The 25,519-nt window shown below is 37.9% G+C and overlaps 1 protein-coding gene across 1 annotated transcript; it reads left to right on the forward strand.

Moving 5' to 3' along the window:
• Positions 1-3,919: 3,919 nt before the first annotated feature.
• LOC104603800 (pesticidal crystal cry8Ba protein) lies at positions 3,920-24,286 on the forward strand. Its single transcript, XM_010267954.3, has 23 exons — positions 3,920-4,240; positions 4,389-4,459; positions 4,627-5,256; positions 7,426-7,673; positions 7,840-7,911; positions 8,038-8,172; positions 8,767-8,885; positions 8,984-9,286; positions 10,268-10,355; positions 10,442-10,547; positions 10,631-10,741; positions 12,086-12,249; positions 12,382-12,502; positions 12,836-13,060; positions 13,141-13,331; positions 13,714-13,881; positions 13,974-14,079; positions 21,406-21,543; positions 21,863-22,024; positions 22,116-22,316; positions 23,019-23,213; positions 23,333-23,404; positions 23,815-24,286. The coding sequence occupies exons 2-23, from the start codon at positions 4,412-4,414 to the stop codon at positions 23,965-23,967; spliced, it is 3,756 nt and encodes a 1,251-aa protein (XP_010266256.1). The 5' UTR covers positions 3,920-4,240; positions 4,389-4,411; the 3' UTR covers positions 23,968-24,286.
• The last annotated feature ends 1,233 nt before the right edge of the window (positions 24,287-25,519 follow it).

Here is a 25,519-nt window from a genome sequence, read left to right on the forward strand (position 1 = left end):
TTCGTAGCAGTAGGTGAAAGAAGTCATTTTGAATCCAATTTCTATTATTGTTTATCATATGGCAGGAAAGAAATCATTCTTTGATTGCAAACCTGCCTCCTAATACTTGCTTGTCAGAAAACTATTTGGCATCCTATCTCATCTGTATAACCTTCACTGTAGAACTCAGTGGTTGATTAATGATACAGCTACGTGGTCCCCGCCCTACTGTGTCTGGATACAAATCACTATAGAACATAAAGACTCAGGCATGCTCAATGATAGAATAGGGTCATTGATAAAAAAAAAGATTCTATAGTCTTATGGTTCTGTTGCTAAAGACCATGATTCTCAATGCAGCAAGAAGGGGTCTCGTCCTTATCTGACCATAGAAGCCAAGGTGATGGCTCTTGTGTTAGTTATTATTCCATTAACTTGGTGCTTTTGGAGACAAAAAGACTCGTTGGTAGGAGTAGCAGCTCTTCAGGATTAAGCCAACTTGGTGACTTGGAGACTTGCGCACTTAATGATCTTTTATAATTCTGTTACAATCCAAGTCTTTTGATGATTTATTTTTTTGTTATACCAAGTAGAAACTTGAGCCATCTTACAGACAGAATTGTCAAGGAGCCAAAATTTTTTATAGTAGATAGATAATGAATGGTTTAATGATCACCCTCTCTCTAGAGGGCATTTGCATTGAAGATTTCTGATGCCTTGATATATTGTTCTGTTGTTTGGATGGCATACATACAGGAGAGCCTTATAGATGCAGAATATGCTTACCTTGATCTACGGATCTGTTTTCACTTCAGAATCATTTTGTTATAAGGTGTCTCCAAATGCTACTGGTTTTTACTCTTCTACATACGTGCCTACTGCTGATATATCTTTGATGGAGTGGTACTGACCTAACGTGGCTATTCTAACTAACTTCTGCCTATTCTCTTGTCTGTTGCATTTTCATTCTCATTTGCAATTTGCATATGGTCGTAATTTAATAAAAGCCTCATCTCTTGTCGCCAGTAGGGGTGTAATGGACCGGTTTTGGGTTAGACTCCATTCAAATCAAATTCCATTTCGACTGATTGGATGGACCAATAAAACATTGAATTGGGATGGACTGGACGGACCAATATGACATATTGGATTGGACCTGGTCTGTCCATAAGAATTTATATTGGATTGAGCCAATATCTGATCCATTGATAGAAAATAAGAACATAGGTGTCAATGGACCAGGTCTGAATTGAAATCAATCTAAATTAACAGGAATTTGAACAGATTGGACAGTCTCTGAACTGGTCGAAAATGGTCCAAAATATTCATTGGATTGGATTGGATCAGGTCCATTTGTAATGGAATCACATTGGACTGGACCAGCTTGGACCAAATCCAGTCTGATTGACACCCCTAGTCGCCAGTAGTAAGCGGAGTTTTCTTCAACCTATCCAGTCCAATTGGGATGGTTTCCACCTACCTTTAAAATTATCTTTTCTCATTCAGATTGTGATACTCCTTTGTATTGTTCAGATTGTCTAAAAGACAAACTCTCTGAAATCTGAACCCCGTTCTTCTTCCACAGAATCCTTTAGATTGGCCATGCGTTTACTCTCTCATTCTACGTGAGCTATCGCCCCATTTGTTGCACCTTTTCGTTTAGTGCTGTTAGCAGTGGTAAGCTTCAATTTTCAATTGAATGGTATATTTGGAAAAGGGTTCTGCTTAAAATTTACAGATTTCTGCATTTAGCTGCAGTGTACTTAACCCTAAAATTTATCCATGAATAGAGGGTAGATGCAGAGTTATGTGAATTCCTTTTAGCTGCCACGCTGAAGACCACAATAGATCCTGTTATTGAGTTGATTATGTGAGTGCTTTTTTCAATCCTCTGGTGAAGAGCAGCCAAACTTTCTCGGGAAAGACTCGATTGAACTAGACGATTATACCAGTTTGTCCGTGACAATGAGGGACATTGACCGACAACCATTTCAGTGCAGTGATGCTTGCTGGACCCAGATCGGCAACCTTCCCTTTCACTGACTTTCTCTTCAGCTGTCCAGCAGCAGAATGTGGACACAGAAAGGTAGCAATGTGACTATCAAATCTAATGTTTTCTTTTCTTTCCTGAGGAGCAGCAGAACGTGGACCAGGAATAGCGGATTTTTTTTTCGGGTAATTAGAATTGTAGACGTTGGACAATGCGATGACTCTTCTTTAATTTAATCCAATCAGAGGTTGGATTGGTAGGAAACCCATGTGTTCCGAACTGAGATTGGATGAAGAAAGTGGTCGGTAGGTCACCTTATTCTAAGACTAACCCAATAAAACAAATAAAATCAAGATGACATTTTGATTAATAAGAGTAGAGAAGGATAAGGGAATAAAAAAGAATAACAGAGACCAGACATGTGAACTAGCCATCTTGACTTACTTGGCAAAACCTAGATGAGGGAAAACAATGTCATTTATTTCCATTCCCATCATGCAAGTATGGGACTGATCTACAAGCGTGATCCTATCCATCTGTAACCATGTTTGCCAGGTGGCAACCCAGAAAGGCTTGTTATTGTAAACATTTATTTATGATTCGGTAAAAAGTCGAATAATGAACACTCGGTCAATCGCTAGCAGTATAGAAAACCACTCCCTCTCGTCCTTGAGATGATTCTATGTAATGACTAACGATGATACTGATATTAGTAGTTAGAAATTAAAATCATAATGTTCTTAAGTTCTTTCACTTTCTCTACACGTACACTCCATTTTTATTTATTGATATAAAATTATAAATTATAAACAAGTTACTTTAGCTTTGTTTATTTATTTATTTATTTATTGATGGGGATGGAAAGGTAACTAAGCTTCTTCAACACAATATATCCCATTACAGCCACGTGGAAAGATGATGTGCCCAGTCTGCACCATTTTATTAATTAATAAAACTAATCTATGGTCCCTGGCGTGGCTTAGGAAAAACTGAAACCACTTTGCCCCTGGCTTTGGGCAGTGACAAGATAAAGAAGTTCTTTAGTGTCGTGTAAAGTCGTATAAACACCATATCTCTCGCTGAACTGGGAAAACTTTAGATGGGGTGATTGGGCTCAAATTTGATCTGTCTGATGGCCCATTAACCTGTTAGAATAAATATTTGAATTCGCTGTTCCCTCGGGCCCAAGACGTCCACGTACTCATTTACCGTAATGCAGATGCAGAGTTTCAAAAATCAACATTTCAAACCTCTTTGTATTTCTCTCTTGACTCTCTCCTCCGGTTGTCGTTACTTGTTAGAGAAGTGGCCCCTGGCCGTTCACCACGAGTCACGAGTCTTCTGAAATCTGAATTAGGAGGAGCATCTCAATGTCTCTCTAATGTACATGAGGACCCAGAATTAAAAGGAACCAGATATCTTTTTAGCCGTTTGATTTATACACATATTTTCGTAAGTCACGTTCACGACTCTATGAATCTGACGAATATCTATTTTTTTTCTTGTCCACCTGGCTAAAAGCCTAATAGAGCAAACTTAATGAGCTGGTGGTACGTTCAACACGTGGAATTTAGGTGATCCAACTCAGCTTCCTCCAGCTGTCTTTCCTTGATCGCGAAGAAATATAGGGGTAATTAAGACATTTCATCAGTCATGGAAAACATTAAACATCTCTGTATATGAATTTGAACATGAGAGAGAGAAAGAGACAGAGAAGACAGAAAGCGTTGGAGGGCCCACATGCCATGTGATCGTGACCGCGTCTTGTTTCGCGGAGCACTGTGTAGTGTTCCCGCAGGGACCGGCCCCACTTAAAAAAACGTTCGACTTCTGCCCTCCACGTCATCTTCCCGTTACTCTCCACACCGACGGCAATCCTTCGTGCGCTTTATTTTCGGATTATTTTAATTAACTTAATTAACTAATTGGATTTTTGGAACGAAAAGAACTAAAGAAGAAACGAATACCTTACTGCTACTAACATCCGAAAAGTGGTAAATGACTAAATTCTAGCTTTGTACTTGAAATTTGCCAAAGAAAATTTGAAATATTAAAAAGCGGAGGGAATGGGAATCCCAATTCCTAAACTTAGAAAATGAAGGGTTCGGAGTTCGTACTCTGAAGAAGCGAGAAAAAACAATTAAACCACAGTTGTGTACGTAAGGAAGAGAGCAGCAGAAGACTAGAGCGTTTTTGGGGCCAAGTGACGGACGAATCTGACCGACTTTTCTTCTTCTGAATCTCTGCATCGTTCCTTTATTTTTTTCTACTGTATGTAGTATAGTTGTAGTATTCTCCAATCGATCTGCTTCTTTCTTTTAGCCATTTCTGTAGCAGTTGTTCTTTGATCAAGGGAAACCCCTTTTTTTCATAATTTTCAGTAGATTGCTGAGTTGTGTTTTTGGGTTTTCTGATGTAGGTGAAGACGAAGAGCGGGTAACAATGTTCACAGACGGCCTGGATAACAATGCCCTTAGATGGGTCAGAGAGGTAAGCCTGAATTCAAATTTACATATCTTCTTCTTCTTTGAATTCCTGTCCTTCCTTTTTTTCAATTTTTTTTTTTTTTTTTTTTTTTGCGTTTTAAGAGATGGATGAGGGCTTGCACTTATGATTTTTTTTTTTCGCTACTCACATTTGTGAAAATTTTAAATCAGGGGACTGGTGGTAAGCAAAGGGAAGTGCCTTTGTCAATTTCAAATCAGAGGCCTCGGATCGACCCAGTGACCAACGTCAGGAACAACGGCCGAGGCTTTGGATTGCCTCCTCCTGCTAAGTTCAGAAGTGGGCATTTGCCGTCGGGGGTAATTCCGGTGTCTCGAGCTATCCCTGGTGATGTGGATGATAGTGGATTTGGGTCTGACATGGACGAGACGACTGATTCTGAGGAAGAGGTATACCGGGGGCGGTACTCACTAGATTCATCTCCACAGGACGACCGGCGCATGCCTAATGGTGTTGCTCACAACAGATACACCACTCCGGTTCAAAGGCAACCTCGTTACGCCAGTGAAAATGGTTACTCTGATTTTAGTTCATCAAGGGAAGCTGTTCAGCATAGACAGGGCCATACAGTGGAGAGACCTGGAGGGGTAGGTGGTAGATATTCGGCCGCGCAGCATGAATATACGGAGGATGAGTCTTCGGATTCTGCTGCAAGCTCTGAATTTGCATCGACACGGCTTGGGAGCAACACTGGCTCCTTGTACCGAGGAGGGACTTGCACTTCAGAAAGCTATTCTTCCAGTGTTCCTTCACGGGCCAATGTGGAGATTACTACTGAAAAGGTCGGTATCGCGTTGCTTCTGAATGTTCATGGCTCATAACGGTATGCGTTCATTGTATTACTATTCGTCCTCATTATAAACCCATGTTTATTGTTCCTGGGGAATTAGAGAATCGGATGCTAACTTGAGTTCCCAACTTAAAGATGGATGACAATATTTGATTAAATAGCTAGTTTTTGGTAAATTTTCAGGTCCCTTTACCTTATTTAGGTTGCCCCTTCTTACTGATGTGATCATAGCTGGGCTGAGAATTGATAATTTGATATTGGATTTTCCCTATTTTTCCATAGAAGATAAATTTTCTTTTTCTTTACATGTGTTTTTAATGATATGGACACTTTAAAACCTAAATAACCTGTAAATAATTTCCAATTTAGTACTCCGATTTGCTTCATGGTATCATTGGTTTTAGTTGCCTAAAAGTCGGAACACTCTTTTGGTTCCTAAGGTTTAATTTTTGTTCAATGCATTGGAATTTCTACTCATTGTCAAAGAGATGTAGTTGTAAGTGCAAATCAACAGTTCACAAGAAGATATCCAAATCATCTCTTTTATACTTATTGTTGCTGATTAAAATATCCCATTTTTACACATTAAAGAGTAACAACACATTTGCTCTAGTTATTACTGTAATCTTGGTCATTTAAGCCTAAGATTAGGTATTTAAAGCATACAGATTGGTCATTAGTAGAACAATGGGAGTTCCCAGCCAATTATATACTTACTAGCAAGAATGGGGAAATTGTTCATTGAAGCCTATTAAATGGTTTAGTACAATTATCGTTTCTTGTCAGGGAGTTTTTTTCAGAGTATAATGGTAGAATGCTAAGTTTGTCAAAGAATGCCTTCTTTGAAAAGAGTATTTTAAATCTTTTTAGAGTAGCTTTCATTCTTAATTTGTTCATCTCTGACATTCTGATGGATGCCAAGAGTTGAGACTTGAGGGTCCTTAATGTACCTTGACATGAACAACCAATAAATTGACCTGAAAAAATCATTCATTGAAATTTTCCTTGATGGGCCAAACCCTAACAGCATCCAATTCCAATCCAGAGTCTTCCTGATCCATCAATGATTTAGATTTGTTAGATGGCTTGTGAATATTCTTAATTTCTGGGGAGAAAGGCAGACATCATATAGGTAGGATTTGTTTGTTTGGGACTACTTTAGGTATGCCAATTAAATCATAGTTGTCAAGGCGACGCCTAGGCCACAAGGCGCCCTTTGAGGCTCGCCTCGCCTAATCGCCAAGCAGTTTTGTACTATGTATTGTAAAATACTTTTTTATTCTATATTTTTTGACATTATAATTATAAAATAGGCACTATTAAACTAAAATATTCATTTTGTGTGTTTATATACTAATTTGTTTTTATTATTTTCTTATTTGTTAGGATTTAATCAGTACAAACATTGCTAAATGCTGTATCGAACCCTCAAAGACTTTAAAACCTGAACCAATAAGTAAGGAAGAACTTAAAATTTTGTCTAATCAACACATTTTCTGTTCTTCTTTTCCTATAACAAAAATAAGGGTTCAGCCCCTATATTTTTTGAATTTTCTTTTCCTTCTTTTTTTTTCTTCTCATGAATATGTTGATTTTCTATACTTTAACATGAACTCTATACTTTTCTTATGAAAATTATGAATAATTATTAAGGAAATATGGCTATGGTACCTAGGTAACTACCCTAGGATCTATGTTTTCTATATAAAAAAATCCATCCCTAGGTGACTAGGCGACAAGGTGCCCCCTGACGCCCGCCTCGCCTTGGCGCCTTGAAAACTATGAATTAAACGTTTACTTTCTATTGGAAAGTTTGAGCCAGTGAACGGAAATAAAATACCTAACCATTTCACAATTTATCAAGGATGAATGCTTATCCTCTTTGCAGCATAGGATTAGAGATCTACTTTCGCTCTTTGCTTTACATGACATATGTTAGTATCCTTAGCATGAATGCTTGAAAAGCCTAGGGAATTGAGTGTATCTTTAGTCCTACCTTTGAGTGCATTAACATTCCATCTTGTCACATTCATAGTAGTAGTGATACCCTTATACTACGATTTTATTCCTTGCACTTACAGGGTTCACAATTACACACTTACACTGTGGGTTGAAAATTGTACTTGCTATTGCCATGCTTACTGGGGTATAGTGTTTGCAGGAATACCATGTCAGAGGTGTCAGAGGTATGCAAAGTAAGAAGCTCTCTGATGATGATGTCCCTAGTGCACCTCCATTTCGTGGCCCTGTTGTGGAAATTAGCCAAGATGCTGAAAAAATTCAAGCTCGTAGTACACAGGGTACACCATGCACCACAGAAAGAAATGAGTCAAACACCTTAAAAAGCAATATTTCTGGGGTCTCTGCCCAAGGAAATACTGGGAATAGGATTCCAGAGCAGTCTACGAGGTCTGTGAAGTTTTTTTTCTGTTTTTCTTGAGCTGATCTAACATTGTAATCATTAGGTTTCCTTGTAATTTGAATAAATTACCCCTTTTATTCATGACTCCTCTTTTGCTTCAAACTGTTCTCTTTCAAAGTTAAACAAATAAACTAAAGCTTTTATGTTTCATAGTGCTACTGTTGGTGTGGAAGCTACCATCTCTACTGCTGCAGTACCAGCTCGCCTTCCTACATTTCATGCTAGGTACATTCTTTTAGACCTTTGATTTCATCTCAGTTCTTGATTCTGGCATTTAGTTGATATATTCCATTTCACTTCTGTCATTTTTCATCTCGTTTAATAATCTCATACCTTGTAAATTGGTTTCAGTGGACAAGGGCCCTGGTATTCTGTGATCTCTTATGATGCATGTGTTCGGCTTTGTCTTCATGCATGGGCCAGGGGCTGCATGGAAGCTCCTATGTTTTTGGAAAATGAATGTGCACTGCTGCGAAATGCATTTGGGTAAGGGGGATCTTTTGTTTCTATTATTCTTCTAAAATGCCATCTTTATTTAGGGTTTATTGCTTTCTGGAGAATGATTGAAATTAACAACAAGAGAATAGTGGAAAATGCAAGAAAATGCAAGCATTGGCTTTAGGTAGAAAGTGAAAGAAATTGCAAAGAAATAAACTTCCTGGAGTGAAGAAAATTTGTTCACTGTGGTAGATAAGTTCCTGAGGTACTTTAGGCAGCAGAAAAATATTAGCAATTAAAGAAGGCAAAGTTTTGTATATAATGTTATAATAATTTATTAGGATTTTTGCAATGAATTTGACTACAGGATTTGCTTTTATTATCTTTCAGTGGCCCATCTGGTATTATAGTAAAAAAACTTGACTTCTGTCTGTGATAGCTTATGGCTCCTCTGAATTTCAATTTGTAAATTTAAGCTGCACATCGCACCTGGTAACAAAGACATTCTATGTTCTGAAGGTTATCATGTCAGAATCTTATCACTGAGTAATGTGCATTTACATGGCATAACATGTGGCACTGAATGTAACTTCGTGATTTCCTATAACTCCTAGCTTACTGTTTTTTATGTTTGTTTTATAGTTTACAGCAAATTCTTTTACAATCAGAGGAGGAATTGTTGACAAGACGATCTTCAGACCTTGTCAGTGAGGGAGCTGCACCAAAACCTAAGAAAACGATTGGCAAAATGAAGGTGCAAGGTAGTGCAACTTCTTATCATATGGCAATCATTGCATCAGTTTCTGTCAAGACGTTCATGGAAAAACTACTATTAGTCTAAGACTTTCTTGATATGCAGTTCGTAAGGTGAAAATGGCTCTGGATCCACCCACAGGCTGCAGTTTTTCATCTTTAAGGGCACCAGTGAAAATGGAATCTCTTCGACATCGTGTTTCCAATTTACAGTCAACTCTCTCTTCTGGATGGGAAGCACTTCGGAAAATTCGTGTGGTGCCTCGTGTACCTGCCAATGGCTCTTTTTCACGTCATAGCTTGGCTTATGTCCATGCTGGCGCTCAATATATAAAGCAGGTGTCTGGACTGCTAAAAGTTGGTGTGACTACACTACGTAACAGTTCAGCATCTTATGAAGTAGTGCAAGGTATTTGGACTATGTATTCAATCTGGATTTGATTTTTTAATGGGTCTTAAATTCTTAATAATGTCCTCAATACCATTAAGGCCTTGTTCATTTTTCGGTAAATTTGAGTGGGTAAGTTGGTCAGCACAAGAGTTGACCAATTTATCCATGTTCATTTTTCAGTATTAGTGGGTCCCATGGAAAAGAATGATTCCTGAATGTGGCAGTTACCTGGGTAAGTATTACTCTCCACCACTTGGTTAAATAAATAACTTTTCCGCCTGCGGGGAAATTTGCTAACACATGATGGGACAGCATTGTCACTTTAATAATGACACTTTTATGGATAAAACGGTCATTGTTTAACTTTACCTGGAAAACAAAACAACACTGATAAGTGCACTTACCCGGGTAAGTGTTTCCCAGGAAACTATTGCTTGGGTAAGCGCATTTACATAGGTAAATGGCTTCCTGAAAAGCGAACAAGGCCTAAGTATATTGTATATCTCATATTAGCCAAACAACTTAGTTGTTTGGGAGGTTTCACGTTACTGCTTTTTGCTGCCCACCTGGGAAGCCTGTGTGTAATGTTTGGTGAAAAAACCAGGGAGCCCAAACTGACTGTAAGCCACATACATGTCTCTCCCTTGAAGCTTCATTTAGTTTCTTCTCCAAAGTGGTTGAGCTAAAACAACTCAACCAAAGTTAAACCCTCCCAAATGGGGTCTTAGTATTGTGCTGTCGATTCACACCTTAATTGACCACCTCACGAACAGATCAGGTTCCAGAAATTATAATTTGTTTTTTATGGTCAGGGGCATCTGGTAGTTGTGATTTGGCAACCTATGGCCCATTATTGACCTTGTCCCATTGATTTCTTTGAAATGTGGCAAACCAGCTTTTGGATATAATATTTGCATACTGCTATTGACTTGCTTTTTTTTTTCTTTTTTGGCTTTTAAAATTTTGAACTTAAATGTGACATTGAGTAAATTTTGTCAGAAACATACTCATGTTTGTTGAGGTTGAAAAGTTCAACTGAAGAGGATGCTGTTCGGATGCAACCTGGATCTGGTGAAACACATGTATTGTATGTAGTCTTGTGCCATATTCCTGTTGTTATAACTTCATTCTCTTTTTAGGTTTTTAAAATAATTTTGTTATGTCATTATGCAGCTTTCCAGATAGTATGGGAGATGATCTAATTATGGAGGTCCAGGATTCCAAGGGAAAGTATTATGGTCGAGTCCTTGCTCAGGTGGCTACTATTGCTGATGACCCGGTAAGGTTTTCTGGATCCTCTCAGTAGTATTAAGAATTAGGAAAACAGACTGTATAGGAAACTTATATATACATTCATTGTAGGGAGACAAGCTTCGCTGGTGGCCTATTTATTGTGAACCAGAGCATGAACTTGTCGGTAGAGTACAGCTCTATGTAAATTATTCAACTAGTCCAGATGAAAATGGTTTGAAGGTATGATGTCCATACTCTCACTTCCAATGAGCTTTTCTCCACTTGAGTTAAACTTCAGTTTCCAAGTTGTAGTTCAAATGAAATCCTCTAGTTTAGATTTCTTTTAGACACAACACAAGACTGTGACATCATCAATGACCACATTGGAATATGACTAAGTTTTTTTTTTTGTTCTTTTTTTATTTAAGACAAGTTATTACTAGGGCCCATTTACTGGGGTGTATAGTTAAAACAACTTTCACTTTTATTCTGATAAGATCATTGATTTGAACGAAGTTGTTGTAGATCTTTCAATTTAGTAGTATGCTTCTTGTATTCACCTTCTTAATTCCCGGTTCAAGATGACACTTCTAAAAAACAAAGAAAAGCATAAGTATGAACCAACCAAGTCCAATGGTGATATTAGTTGGTAATTTTCTATGTTATTAAATTATTGATATGAACTTTAAAATCAGAACTTTGGTAATTCTTTTTTGGTTTGACTCGATGTTTCAAAATGTGGAGGCATGACATAAGAGGTGTAACACTTGGTGGAGCTCACTGAAGCAGAGGAGGATGATAAAAAGATGTTGGAGGGTCTGTGGGGTGAAGCCTCCTAGCTAAGGGGGTAGCGGGTGGAGCTCTTGGCCCAAACTTTCTTTCTTTCTCTCTCTCTCTCTCTTCCTTTCCCTTCCCTTTTCTTTTTTTTTTCTTTCTTTTGTACGAGGTGTGCAGGATGCGCATACCTCTAGCACTCCTCAGGGTGTTTTGGGGGCGCCTCACCTATCTTTTGGCAGATGCCCCTCCCCATGTCCATTTGTTGTTTGTATGGATTTAGTGCCATTTCTAGGCCATGAAAAGTGATGTACCAAATGACACCTAAAATCCAGACAATCAAAATGGCCTTCTGAGATCGTCATATGTATTACCAAGATTTCATCTAATCTAATCCATTCAAATAATGTACCCAATCAACATAAAGATATAGACCATTAAAGTAGTTGTCTAAGATTGATGAAATAATCTCACCCATGAAGGTGATATTACTAAGGTTTCAACTAAGCCCAGCCATTCAAGTAATGCATGAAATTTTCTATAGAAAATCCAGGCCATGTAAAGTGGCAAATCAAATAAAAACCAAGAAATGAACCATCAAAATGGTCTATCCGGGGCCTTGGGAGGGGTGAACTGGATACCAACCTAAGCTTTGGCACTTCCTTGTTTGAAGTTGCTTCTCCTCTCAGACCCAAACCTGTCTTCTCACTCATACATTTCAGTTTGAGATTTTACCATTTTTCTCTGCAATTGTCATTATCTCTTCAGTACATATATTTACAAAATTAACCCCTTTCTTTCATTTTGTAGTGTGGCTCTGTTGCAGAAACTGTGGCATATGACTTGGTTTTAGAAGTTGCAATGAAGGTTCAAAATTTTCAGCAGAGGAATTTATTATTGTATGGCCCATGGAAGTGGTTACTGACTGAATTTGCATCATACTATGGTGTTTCAGATGCATACACCAAGCTAAGGTAATGGAATGTGGTTAGCTGGAGACCTTTCTTGCCACATCAAACATTAACATATGCCAATATTTCTTGTTATAGCAGTTAATATGGGTAATATTTTTGTTAATAGTTTCTTAAATTTGCAATGTTTTTTAGATATCTATCCTATGTTATGGATGTTGCTACACCGACAGCAGACTGTCTCTGTTTGGTGCACGATTTGCTATTACCTGTAATAATGAAGGGCCACAGTAAGGGCACATTGAGCCATCAAGAGGTATGTGTTTTTAATAAAATTCTCTCACCTGAAGTTTGTCTTAACATAGTGCTTGTCTATCAATTTCTTTTGACTTCTAAAGGGACTGTCAAGATTTCTAGGGAAATACAAGCGATTTACTTCTGTTTGTTCAATAACATGAATGCATTCATGTTCTATCTACCTCTCTCCCTTGTAATTCTTGTCTTGTTTGTTAGCAGTTCAGTTCTGCTTTCAGCACAAAATATGACATTTTTATTGTTATCTCTCAGCCAATATTAATCAATCATTTTTTCTTGCTTTTCTATATAAAAAAATTAGAACTTAATGAGTGGTTGTTGTCTGCTGAACCAGAACCGCATCTTGGGAGAAGTTGAAGAGCAACTTGAGCAGATTCTTGCTCTTGTTTTTGAAAACTATAAATCCTTGGACGAGTCATCACCATCAGGCATGATGGATGTTTTCAGGCCTGCAACTGGTTCTGCATCCCCGGCTTTGGCTCCTGCTGTAAAGCTATATACTCTTCTTCATGATGTATTATCTCCAGAGGCACAGTTGAAACTATGCAGCTATTTCCAGGTCAAAGTTTCTTTTTCATGATGATTCCCTTCTTTAGTCTACTATCTGCTTCTAGTTTTGAAGCTTTGGTGTCATTGCAGACTGCTGCAAGAAAGAGATCAAGGAGGCACTTGGCAGAGACAGATGAATTTGTTACCAACAATAATGAAGGAACCTTGATGGATGCTGTAACTCTTTCTACAGCTTACCAGAAGATGAAATTTCTTTGCTTGAATATTAGAAATGAAGTTTTCACTGATATAGAAATCCATAATCAGCATGTTCTTCCCAGGTATGCATTATGGGATGTTGTAAAACTTTCTTTTAGCTGCAATTGGTTTGGAATCATGTTTGTTTGGTCCTAGTGAAATCCATTAGCATGTTGGGCATCTATGACCATGTGACACAGAACTCAACAATACGAATTTATCGCATGATGTTAGCAAACCAATCTGGAAGAACTATGACTTCCATAAGGACAGGAAGCACAAATATGGGAAGAAGTAACCATGATCTTCTGAGTTCTGAATGAAGGAAGGGGATGGGAACCAATCATTAGTATCTGCTTATGGTTTTCCTTCTGATTTGTTTTTCTATTTATTATCTTTTACTTCCCTATCTAAGTTTTGGATGATAATCACATTCTATTAATGACCTATTTTCTCTGTCTGCAGTTTTATAGACCTCCCAAATATTTCTTCATCCATCTATAGTGTGGAGCTTTGCAGTAGATTACGTGCATTCCTTGTTGCATGTCCTCCTACTGGTCCATCACCTCCTGTTGCAGATCTTGTGATTGCAACAGCAGATTTCCAAAGGGATCTTGCTAGTTGGAACATTAAGTATGTTCTTTTTTACTTCAGTCCATGTCAAGAATATAACACAGTATTTTGTTAGTTTGCTTAATCTCCACTGACCAAATGATATTTTCTAGTCCTGTCAAAGGAGGAGTTGATGCAAAGGAGTTATTCCACTTGTATATCATCCTCTGGATTCAAGATAAACGCCTTTCATTGCTCGAGTCCTGTAAATTGGATAAGGTATATCAATCCTTCTGTGTCACTATATGCATGCCTTTTACTCCTTGTGCTCCTTAAACCTTCATGGTGGCATTTTTCATTCTATGCTATTATAGAAGAAAACTTCCAGGGTACTTGAACATAATATCCTTTTTAACTATTATCAATAACTTTTATTTTTGAAATGGTAGTATAGTGTGGCATTTTATGTACCAAAAGATGTTTACATCAGAAGCCATATACAAGTATACAACAAGGGACTGTGCAATGGGGATATAATAAATGTAAATAAGCAAAGATTGCAATCTGTTAACCTATCAGATTTTCGAATACAAATATATTGTTAATTGTTATAGGAAACTCCCCTGAAATCTTTGTGTATAAGGTACCTGTTGCCTTTAAATCATCCCAGCAGGAGTGTTCGCTTTCAAAAAATTAGCTGTTTCTCCCACAAAAAAAAAAAAAAACTGTCCAAAGTATTGCAAAAGAAAGGAATCATGCCCCACACTGCCTTTCCCTTCTTTCTTAACCCTTTCAGCTGCCAGCAATGAAAGAAATCCTCTATGATGGCTGGAAAGGAAAAGAGTTGAAACCATAGAAAAATAGAATAGAGATAAAATATGGCATATTGATAAAAAAAATAAATAAAATATGCCACGACCTGCCTGAGATAAGCTAGCTGATGTAGGACCAGCTCAGTTCTAGTCCTTAGAGAATGTTGAATGGTCTTCTTTGATCAGAATTTTATGGCTGTTGATGGCTGTAATGGCTTCTTGAAGGAATATGAGAGAAAATAGGGAGAGAAAGAACCTAGAATCACTCAAAGGGTGCCTAGAATCACTCTAGGGCATGGGAATCACTCACCTTAGCTAGAATAAGCTGAAGAAAACTCAATAAACTCCATTGCCTTTTGTGTAAAACGTCCATACATATTTATAGATTCTAAACTCATAATAATCCTAGGAGTCAAACTGTTAGACTCATGATAGTCTTAGGGGACAAATTGTTGAACTCAATAGGACTCAAACTAAGCCGTCATATCCTATTTCAATTCAAAGAAGACTCAATAATTCTAATCCTACTTATGCAATGACTCTGAAATTTTAAACATAAACAAACTATAAATAGACAATCATATCTTATTATTAGACCCTTCAGAAAATTGTAAAATGACAAAAATACCCTTGGTGTTCAATTCAGTCCAAATCCCAAATTCCATCACTATGCCATACTGTTGTAAGGCCTTCTTTCTAGAATAAGTCTTCAAGGGTGCTGTTCGATTCCTATCACTAGCCAAACCAAGGATGTCATATCAGCACTAAAATACCAACCCAGATGCTCAGATCCACACAATAACTCTTTGTGGTGAAACTCTTCCTTGGTCAACATACCAGCTATAGTTAGCTGGACTTGTCACCCAATTGTATAAGGTGTTCATCTTGAACATGTCTCTTTTAATAGATACTATAATTAAATATTTATATCTCATTTCCTTTCCACTTTATTCTTTAATGCAAAATATGAAGTATGCACATTTTGGTGAACAAACTTCATTTGCCAAGCCTTATCCCAACTATATGTGGTCAACTACATGAATCCTGTTTCGTCATTCCATTCCGTTTAATGCAATATCTGATAATTTATTAGCACTTGTCATTTCTTACTACTTCAACTCATGTCCTTTTTGGTCTACCCCTACCCTTTCTAGCCCCTTAAACTTGCAATGGATCACTCTGCCTTATGGGTGCTGTCAAAGGCCTTCTATGCATATGACTGAACCATCTTAGTCTACTTTCTCTCTTTTTATTACCTATTGCAGCTACACCCAGTTTCCTTTGAATGACTTTTGTAAGCGGGGAGGTAAGGCGACAGTAGGGATCTACCCCTACATGGCCTGATAGAGGGGAGAGGGAGATAGGGAGAAAGGAAGGGGATTGCAGAAAGCTTTAATGCAGTGATTTAAAAGGCGCGCCTCAGGTGCGCCTAGGCGCACAGGCAAGGTGCATTTCAGGGTATGCGCAAAATGTGCCTCGCCTAGGTCCTAGGTGCAGCCCTTTCAAAAGGCGCACACCTGGTGCGCCTAGGCATGCGCCTGATGCGCCTTGCACCTCAGCCCAGGCGTGCGCCTTTGAAAATTTGGTGCTTTTTTGCTTTTTTTGAACATATCCTAATAAAATGTCTTCTTAAAAAGCTAAAACTATAAAATCATTATTTTTTGTCTGAAAACTAAGAATTTAAGACCTAATGTGGACTTGTTTGGGCTTGCCTCGAGGGGTGTGGCACAAAGGCGGCTCATAGAATCAGGAATGTAATATTTTTTACATTACATTAGCTATGTGAAGTACTGCAATTGAGTGAAAAAAGAGATTAGAGGTTTTACATGCTTGAAAATGTTTTATATGTTTGATGTTATTTTTAAATTCTCATTTGAATATGCTTTATATCTTATGTTTATGTATTTTAATTTTAGATAATATGTTTCTTAAAACATTATTTTAAAATTTAACTTTATATTTTTTAGTAATATTATGTCTAGTTTTTTTTTTGAATTTTTTGGCACTTTCTTGAATTTTCTAACTTCCTTTTTATTTTTTAGCATTTTTTTTGTATTTTTGCGCCTTGCTTCAAAAAGGTGCACGCCTCGCCTTGCGCCTCAGGCACAAATTGACTCCTGCGCCTTTTTTGCACCTCGCGCTTTTAAAACATTGCTTTAATGTAGGCTGAGAGTGCGGCTTGGCAGAGCTTATGCACAGAGATGATTTCAATGTGTGAGGAGAGCTTCGGGTCTCCTCTACTTAAAGAAAAAACTCCCTGACAGAATAGGAAGTCATGTAATAAAAGAGGGAACTTACCCCAAAGCGGGAAAGTCTATTATTTTGTTAGATCTGAGACAGAGACCACAAGTAGGGTTTCGCCACATGTCACTGTGGAGATCCCGAGTTTTGGGTTCTCACCCTTTTTCTCGGGGTTTGCACATGAGCACAAACTCAGCTATAGCTCTGCTTCTAGAAACTTCTCATGCCTTAGATGTTTGGGTTGAAGTTTTGATATGCTGGTTTATCACCACGATTTTCATGAGTATTACATAACTGCGCTGTAGCGCTTAAGTGGTGCGTTGTCACAAACCTGTATGTTATCCTGATGCACTACAGCACTTTTGGTGATACACCACCGTAGTGCAAAAAACTACCATGCAAATGAGATCACGGGGCACTAAGGTTGATGTGTCCTGTGCTGTTACAACATTTTGCTATGTCTTATTGTTTGTTCATTGTGGTTTAGCTGCTAAGTGAGACTGCACATAGGGCATCCTTCAACACAGTTTATTTGTTTGAATGTGGGGGTTTAACTTTGTGATGCGATATGGTTGTGCTATGGTCACTTAATTGGGTGTCTATGGTTCTATCTCTACAAAGTCTGAATTAATGTACGTACATTAGCTCCCCTGCTTATTGACAAAAAGTATTTTGTCTATGAGCAAAGTTTGTTTGCACGCTAATTGGAAAAAAATCGGTCTGGTCATTTTGCGATTTACCCAATGTAAGATAGCCCCCTGTTATTAACAAAAGTACTTTTGTTGATAAGCATATGCGATAAGAGAGTTAGCACTAGGTCACTGTATTAAATTGCGCTGCGCTAGGAAGGTTTCAGTTTTCAATTTGGATTGTTTAGTGTTGTATACTTGTGTTTGTAACAGCTATGTATTTAGACGTAACGTTTCGTTTAATGTGACATGCATGGGGGCATGATTGATGCATTATAGTTATCACATTAATGCAAAACACATGATTAACCATTACTGCAGCAGTGCATCAATAGCACACCTATTAAATGCCTAACATGTAATGATAAGATTTATAAGGAGTGATGGGTGAATACTGGAAACATGAAACCCCTTAAAGTCAATTCTTTCCAAACATGGGATTAACCCCATTACACCACGTGTCAACACATGCGGGCTTTCCCTCTTTTATTTAAGGATGGTGGTTTGAAGAAACTGCTTGGGCTTTCGAATTCCCTAACTTTACTGTTCATCTTCTTCCCTAAACCCTTGATCACAGAGTTCTCCCTGCTTCCATTCTCTTTCTTTGTTGTCATTTTCACTGTGAAAATGTCTCAGTCTACCTCATCATCTTCGTCCGCTGTCTGTGAGGTCCGTTCTTCTGAAATGCACCCATTTGAGGAAATTCTGAACCGGGTAGACCTCAAATACTTGTGGAACCAAGCCACTTCCTTGGAGAAGCAGATAGCAATAGTGTTTTGTCTGCCATTACCGGTTAGTTTCGACAATAACAGTCAGTATGATTCAATTTCTTGGGACTCTATGCTTTGTTTCTACAATGTTTTTGGGAAGGACATTATCTATTGCTGTCGTGAGTCTGATGGGGAGGAGACGAGTACACCAAATCGGCAAACTGGATTCTCAATTGCCCCATTTTCTGTAAATTTCTTAGTCTGGCTGGATTATTGATGGCCATAGATTGTTTTAGAGGGATGGCCAAGAGAAGAGGGGTAGACATGAAACCCCTCTTAGCTCAGAATCTAAAAGGCTCACACTTTCCTGGGTGCCTTTGGGGAGCTTGGTATCTCCTTGGAGAACGTATACTCTCTTCTTTCGCTGAATCAAGAGGGGATTTCACTCCAGCGCAATTGGCTAATGTCGAGTGCCACCCGCAGGAGTTAACTCCTATGTTTAAGGAGATACAAGATGAGATCACATTCAAGTTGTCCCTGTCCAATACTGGTGTGTGGGCGAAGGTTCCCCTGAATAAATGGTTAAAGTTTTGGTATGGCGCAAAGAAAGACAGGATTACAATTAGGGGTGATGGTGATTAGAAGCACTCTGTTGCTTTTAGGGGTGTCAACGGTATTCGAAAATCCGATTTCGAATTCAATGTTCAATATAATCGAATCGAATCGAATTCGGATAATTTGAATATCTAATCGGTCGAATTTGGATATCCTATTCTTACTGAATAGTTAATCGGATTCGAATTTGGATATGACCTGATTCGATTCGATAAATATCCGAATTCGACCGATTATTTAATTCTCATATATAATATATAAAATATTTTATATAATATATATAATAATTAAGTTATATAAATAATTTATATATTTATTTACTTTATATCAATAAAATATTTATTTTATATATTTATTAGTTATCTAAAATAATTAATTAATCGAATTCGAATCGAATCGGGTATTCGGATATTTAATCGGATTCGAATTCTGATATCGGGTTTTCTGATCGGATTCAGATCGAATCGGATATTCGCATGTTTAATCGGATTTGAATTCGGATATCGGATTTTCTAATCAAATTCGAATTTGGATATTGCCTGATCCGTTTACACCCCTAGTTGCTTTTATCCTTTACTTTTTATTGCAATTTCCTTTTCCTGGGAAATCGGACTTTGGCATATGGGATTTGCTTCCTATGGCAGTGTTGGCAAGCAGTTGGGTAGATAACCTGATAGGTAAGCGAGGATTGTAGGGAGAAGGTGACAGTAGAGGTCTACCTGAAAGATGAAACTGGCCTGAGAGGGAAGAGGGAGACAAGGAGAAAGGAAGGGAGGTTGCAGAAAGCTTTTATGGAGACTGAGTGCAGTTTGGCAGAGCTTACGCACGGAGATGATCTGAACGTGTGAGGAGAGCTTCGGGTCCCTTCTATTTATAGGAAGTCACGTAATACAAGAGGGAACTTTCCCTAAAGCGGCAAAGCCTGTTATTCTGTTAGATCTGAGACAGAGAGACCACAAGTAGGGTTTTACCACGTGTCAGTGTGGAGATTCTGAGTTCTGGGTTCCCATCCTTTTCCTTGGGGTCCGCACATGAGCATGAACTCATTTATATCCCTGCTTCTAAAAACCTCTCATGCTTTGGATGTTTTGGTTATAGTGTTGATACGCTGGACAGCGCTGTAGCTCTTAAGTGGTGCCCTGTTGCTGTCCTGTAGTTGTACTGTTGCGTGACAGCACATTTGGTGATACACCACCGTAACGCAGAAGACTACCGCGCTGATAGGTTAGATCACGGGCTACTAAGGTCGTTGTGTCCTACACTGACAACAATTTGCTATGTCTTACTGTTTGTTCGTTGTGGTTTAGCTGCTAAGGAATTGGGCTGAAATAGCACAAACAGATGTACCCAAAGTTTTTGTAAACATGGAATGGAAGCCATCAGCATGGAACAAACTAAAACTGAATTTCGATGGGAGTTCTCTTGGCAACCCTGGAAGGGCAGGCATAGGGTGTATGTTTAGAAATTATCTGGGTGTGGTGGTGGCACTCTACTCTGGACCAATAGGTTATGGTGACTCAATACAGGCTGAATCTCTAGCCCTACTTCAAGGTCTAAAGATGGCTGAGCAGATAGGAACAACAGACTTAGAAATTGAAGGAGACTCTCTATTGGTCATCTCTTGGGCCAAAAACATCACATCAGCACCTTGGAAGCTCAGGTTTATTTTCAGAGAAATTGACACACTTGCAAGGAAGTTCAACTCTCAGTTTGGTTGGGTTAAAAGGGATGCAAATGGGATGGCGGATACCCTAGCAAAACAAGGGGCAGATAGATCTTCATTGTATTGGGCAGAATTGTAACTGACTGCTGGAGATTGCAATTTCCTATGCAATCTTTAGCTATTGTATCTTAATCTCTCTGTTATTAATGAAAGATTTTTACTGATCAAAAAAAAATAACGATTAGGGCATCCTTCAGCACAGTTTATGGGGCAAATAGATCTTCATTGTATCGGGCAGAATTGTAGCTGACTGATGGAGATTGCAATTTCCTATGCAATGTTTAGCTATTGTATCTTAATCTCTCTGTTATTAATGAAAGATTTTTACTGATCAAAAAAAATAACGATTAGGGCATCCTTCAGCACAGTTTATTTGTTTGAATGTGGGGATTTGAGTTTGTGATGCAATATTGTTGTGTTGTGGTGACTTAATTGGGTGTATACAGCACAATCTCTATATTGTTCGAATCTATGTACTTACAACTTCATTTTTTACCTTGTCTTTTCTAGTTTTTCCACTAATACATTACATTGATACGAGCAAAAATTTTAGTTGACTTCAACTCAATTCAGTGCAGTTCTTTTTGCTGCTTTGGCAACATTGTGGTATTGCATAACTTTTTGGCCAAAAGAACTGCTCTGAATTGGAGCTTTTGGATCTTTTGTTTTCCTTATTTGCATTTGTAGATTTTTTTTGCTGCATTTCAAAGACTATTCCACTGACATTCATCAGGCACTACAAAGGCTGCACATCCTATTATGATTTTCTATCATGAACTTTTTGTTTTAATTAAATTCATGCTTCAAATTTGCAGGTAAAATGGTCTGGAGTTAGGACACAGCATTCTACAACTCCATTTGTTGATGATATGTATGACCGGCTAAAAGAGACTATGAATGAGTATGAGGTCATCATTTGCCGCTGGCCCGAGTACACGTTTGTTTTGGAGAATGTATGTTTAAACATGCTTTTCTCTTCCTAAAGAGATTTTCTTTTTCAATTTGGGTAGTATTACTGAGTGTAGGAGCTTGTACTGACAAGAGGTTGGATCACAGTATTGGATGGGTCCAAACTTCAAGATCCCCTAGGTCTAAGATCCCAATATTTGCTAGCAGTAACATGGAACAATATAAACCTTCAGATAGCTGCTTTTGATTGGCAGTTTAATAACAATTTTGGCACCTTAGATTTCAGTTACTTAGCCTTTGACAATTCATCAGGACTTTCATTAATTTGTTTTTTTTTATGTTTTTTGCTTGAATCTATAAAAGGCTATTGCTGATGTTGAAAAGGCAGTTGTGGAGGCTTTGGAGAAGCAGTATGCTGATGTTCTATCACCATTGAAGGACAATCTGGCCCCAAAGAAATTTGGCCTGAAATATGTCCAGAAGCTTGCTAAACGTTCTGCAAGCATGTACACTGTCCCTGATGAGGCAAGCTATGCATCTTTGTTTCTCATAATTTGTAGTTTTATATGCATTAGATTTTGAAGATGTTGACCTGATATCTGGCTGTGCTTTCCAGTTGGGAATTCTTTTGAACTCCATGAAGAGAATGCTCGATGTACTTCGGCCCAGGATAGAGACCCAGTTGAAGTCATGGGGTTCTTGTATCCCTGATGGTGGAAGCGCAGTTCCTGGAGAGCGTCTGAGTGAAATTACAGTGATGTTGAGAGCCAAGTTCAGAAATTACCTGCAAGCAGTTGTGGAGAAACTTGCAGAGAATGTAAGTGCCTTTCCAAAAGGAATGTTCTTGTACTTGAAACTTTATTGTGTCATGCAATTTGTATTTTGTTTAAATAATTGAGAAAATCATATATTCATATGTTTTGAAGAAGAGAATAAGAAATTCTGAAGAAAACAATTGTGAAATAATAGTGGGAATAGATGTAAAACAGTGATCTTGGAAATACAGTACTATTATTTATCAAAAAAAAACAAGAAATACAGTACTATTATTTATCAAAAAAAAACAAGAAATACAGTACTATTGATTCTGCAGGTTCAATCTCATCTTCATTACCAAAATAGGTACCTAAGAGTTAAAATACGTGAAGTTCTAAAGTAATGGTTAATAAATTGGATGGTGATCATAATCAGGTTGTTTTTCAGAATTAAAGATACAGTTCCAGCCCCCCCCCCCCTTCCTTCGGGGTGTCTCTTTTGTATCACTTCTTTTGTTTCTAGCTCCCTTTCTGTTGTAATGAAAGTTATGTCTGTATTTGATTTTAGAAAAATAAGGAAAATAAACCGTACCTTGAAAGTTGAAACTCATTATTCGTGGCCACATTGTTTGTGTGTATAAAATGTTTACATGCATGAATTTCATGCCCTAGGGAAATTAATTATTCTTTCTGCTAATATTTGGAATATAGTAATTTTAATGCTTAAAGTGATTGATTTATGACTTGATTTTTCTAATCTTCAGACAAGAGTGCAGAGCACAACAAAACTGAAAAAGATCATCCAAGATTCAAAGGAGACAGTTGTAGAATCAGATGTTCGAAGTAGAATGCAACCCTTGAAAGAGCAACTAACAAATACAATAGATCACCTCCATACCATCTTTGAGACTCATGTGTTCATAGCAATCTGCCGGGGCTTTTGGGATAGAATGGGACAGGTAATTTTCATCTTGATATATCTGTTACATGCTTAATTTTATCTCATATATATATATATATAAACTTGATGCGGGTTTACATTTCTGAATGTCTTACATGGGTTTTATGTTTTGTGCAGGATGTTCTTAGTTTTCTGGAGAATAGGAAAGAGAACAGGTCCTGGTATAAGGGTTCACGTGTTGCAGTTGCTGTAAGTAGTAGCCTATTCTTTAGTTCATTCTAAAACACATATTCTATGTTCTAAAGTAATAATTCTCTTCTAGTGACAAAGTTGTCCGCATGGTACCTATACAAGGGCTTGTTTACCAGCTCTTAAAAGAGAGTGCATCTCGTATATCTAACAACAAAAGATCGGAACTGAATCATCGGATCAGACATTCTTGGAATGCTCAGCAGTCATGGTTGTTTGATGTCTGCTTTGGTTTTTGAAACATTGATAATCATTCCCAGTGTTCCTGTATACTGCTTTTACATTTTGTACCTTTTTCGTCTAAACGAGTATGATTTATTTAAATTAGAAGGGTTTTCGATAATATAATTATGGTCGTTTCTGTTCTCTATAAGACCTTCAGGTGTTTACCCCCTCGTTTGTTTTTGCAGATCCTGGATGATACTTTTGCATCACAGGTGCAGCAATTGCTTGGGAATGCACTACAAGAAAAAGACCTGGAACCACCAAGATCAATCATTGAAGTGCGCTCAATGCTGTGCAAGGATGCTCCAAACCACAAGGACAACAGTTACTACTATTAGATCACAAGATATGTATATATGTTCCAAAGAATATCAGTTTTCAAAAGAGATCATTAAGAAAATGAGTTCTTCCAATTTTTTGTACAGGGAGAGAACAGCTTGGGTTAAATTGATTAAGGGTTACCCTCCTAAATGGTCCTTGATGCAGGCGCCCATCCTTGGCAGCAACAGTCCTGTTTCTCTTTTTGCCCCCTTGATATTTTATCCTCAACACAAAATATTGTAGAGCACTGAAACTGATCCTGCCATTTGTGTTCTCTATAATCAAATGTCATTTATACATTCTCTATAATGAAATCAATAGTTTTTTTCTAGTCAATTCTTGTTGCATTTTTGTCACTTTTGGCAGTTTCATCAACGTTTCTTGAATTCCCCTGCAAATTAAACATAATAAATTTATTTAAAGGAGAAGCCGAGAAACAACCAAAGTACCTTGCCATGCAACATCGTGAAATACTAGCACAACTTGTTGTGGATCCCACTCTTTACATGGTCCTCTGATGAGACTCAAATCTAGCTTGTGGTGTGTTTTCTGTGGATCTACTCCAAAAGAAGAGACCCAATACTTGTTTGTCACCTCAGTGGTGTGTTCTTTGTAAAGCGGATGAGGAGACTGATTTTCACCTACTGGTGTCTTGTCGTTTTGAGAGGTCAATGTGGGAATGGGCTTTGTCCCTATTTGGATGTAACTATAATCTCCCATCAGACTTGCAGGGCCTTTTTTTCCCTTCTCTTTTCAGGTGGCAGATAAAAAGGGGAAGACAATGTTGAGAGAATTAAGGGCTGCAGTATGTTGGACACTTCGGGAAAAAAGAAACTCCAGGATATTCTTAGAAGCTCAAATAGGAGCAGTAGATCTGAGGGTTATCATTCATATTAGGGCGGTACTTTTCACAGATTACACTATGGATGATATGTTGAGGAAGTGGGGTGAAATTGCAAGTTGCACACAAACTAAGTAATGAGTGTGGCTTGGATCCCTCCACTTGGTGGATTCGTGAATCTAAACTTTGATGGGTGTAGCAGGGGAAATCCGGGACAATCAGGGATTGTGGGTGTTTTTAGGGATGAAAATTGGGTCATTTCTGCCATGTTCTCAGGCCCAATTGGAGTGGGTGACTCCCTTAGAGCTGAGATCTTTGCAGTTATGGAAGGAGTCCAAAAAGCTAAGGAATTGAACATTAGGAAATTCTTAATTGAAAGGGATTCAGAGGTGGTGATAGGGTGACTAATTAAAGATCACAATGGCTTATGGAAGTACAATAATGAGAGGAGAAAATTTAAGTGGCTGGTGCAAGAGATGGAAGTTAAGATATATTGGGTTAAAAGATCAGCTAATTCCATAGCTGACGGTTTAGCTAAACAAGGGGCAGAAAGAGATTCACTATTTTGGATTAAACTGTAACTATAGTGTGTTTTCTTTTTTTTTCCTTTTTTTGAGGTTTTTTGTTGTTCTTGGAAGATAAGTGTGTTTGTCTTCCTAATGTAATTCTTCTATTGATGAGTTAATGAAAGTGTTATTGATAAAAAAAAAAGACTCAAATCTAGCTTA

Source organism: Nelumbo nucifera, chromosome 5 (assembly GCF_055504915.1).
Source record: "Nelumbo nucifera cultivar China Antique chromosome 5, China Antique-T2T, whole genome shotgun sequence".
NCBI lineage: Eukaryota > Viridiplantae > Streptophyta > Magnoliopsida > Proteales > Nelumbonaceae > Nelumbo > Nelumbo nucifera.

Coding starts and splice junctions, on each gene's coding strand:
- LOC104603800 (XM_010267954.3), top strand. CDS start 4,412: ATGTTCACAGACGGCCTGGATAACAATGCCCTTAGATGGGTCAGAGAG. Junction 5,257..7,425: donor TGGAGATTACTACTGAAAAG/GTCGGTATCGCG, acceptor TAGTGTTTGCAG/GAATACCATGTCAGAGGTGT. Junction 12,250..12,381: donor GATGCATACACCAAGCTAAG/GTAATGGAATGT, acceptor AATGTTTTTTAG/ATATCTATCCTATGTTATGG.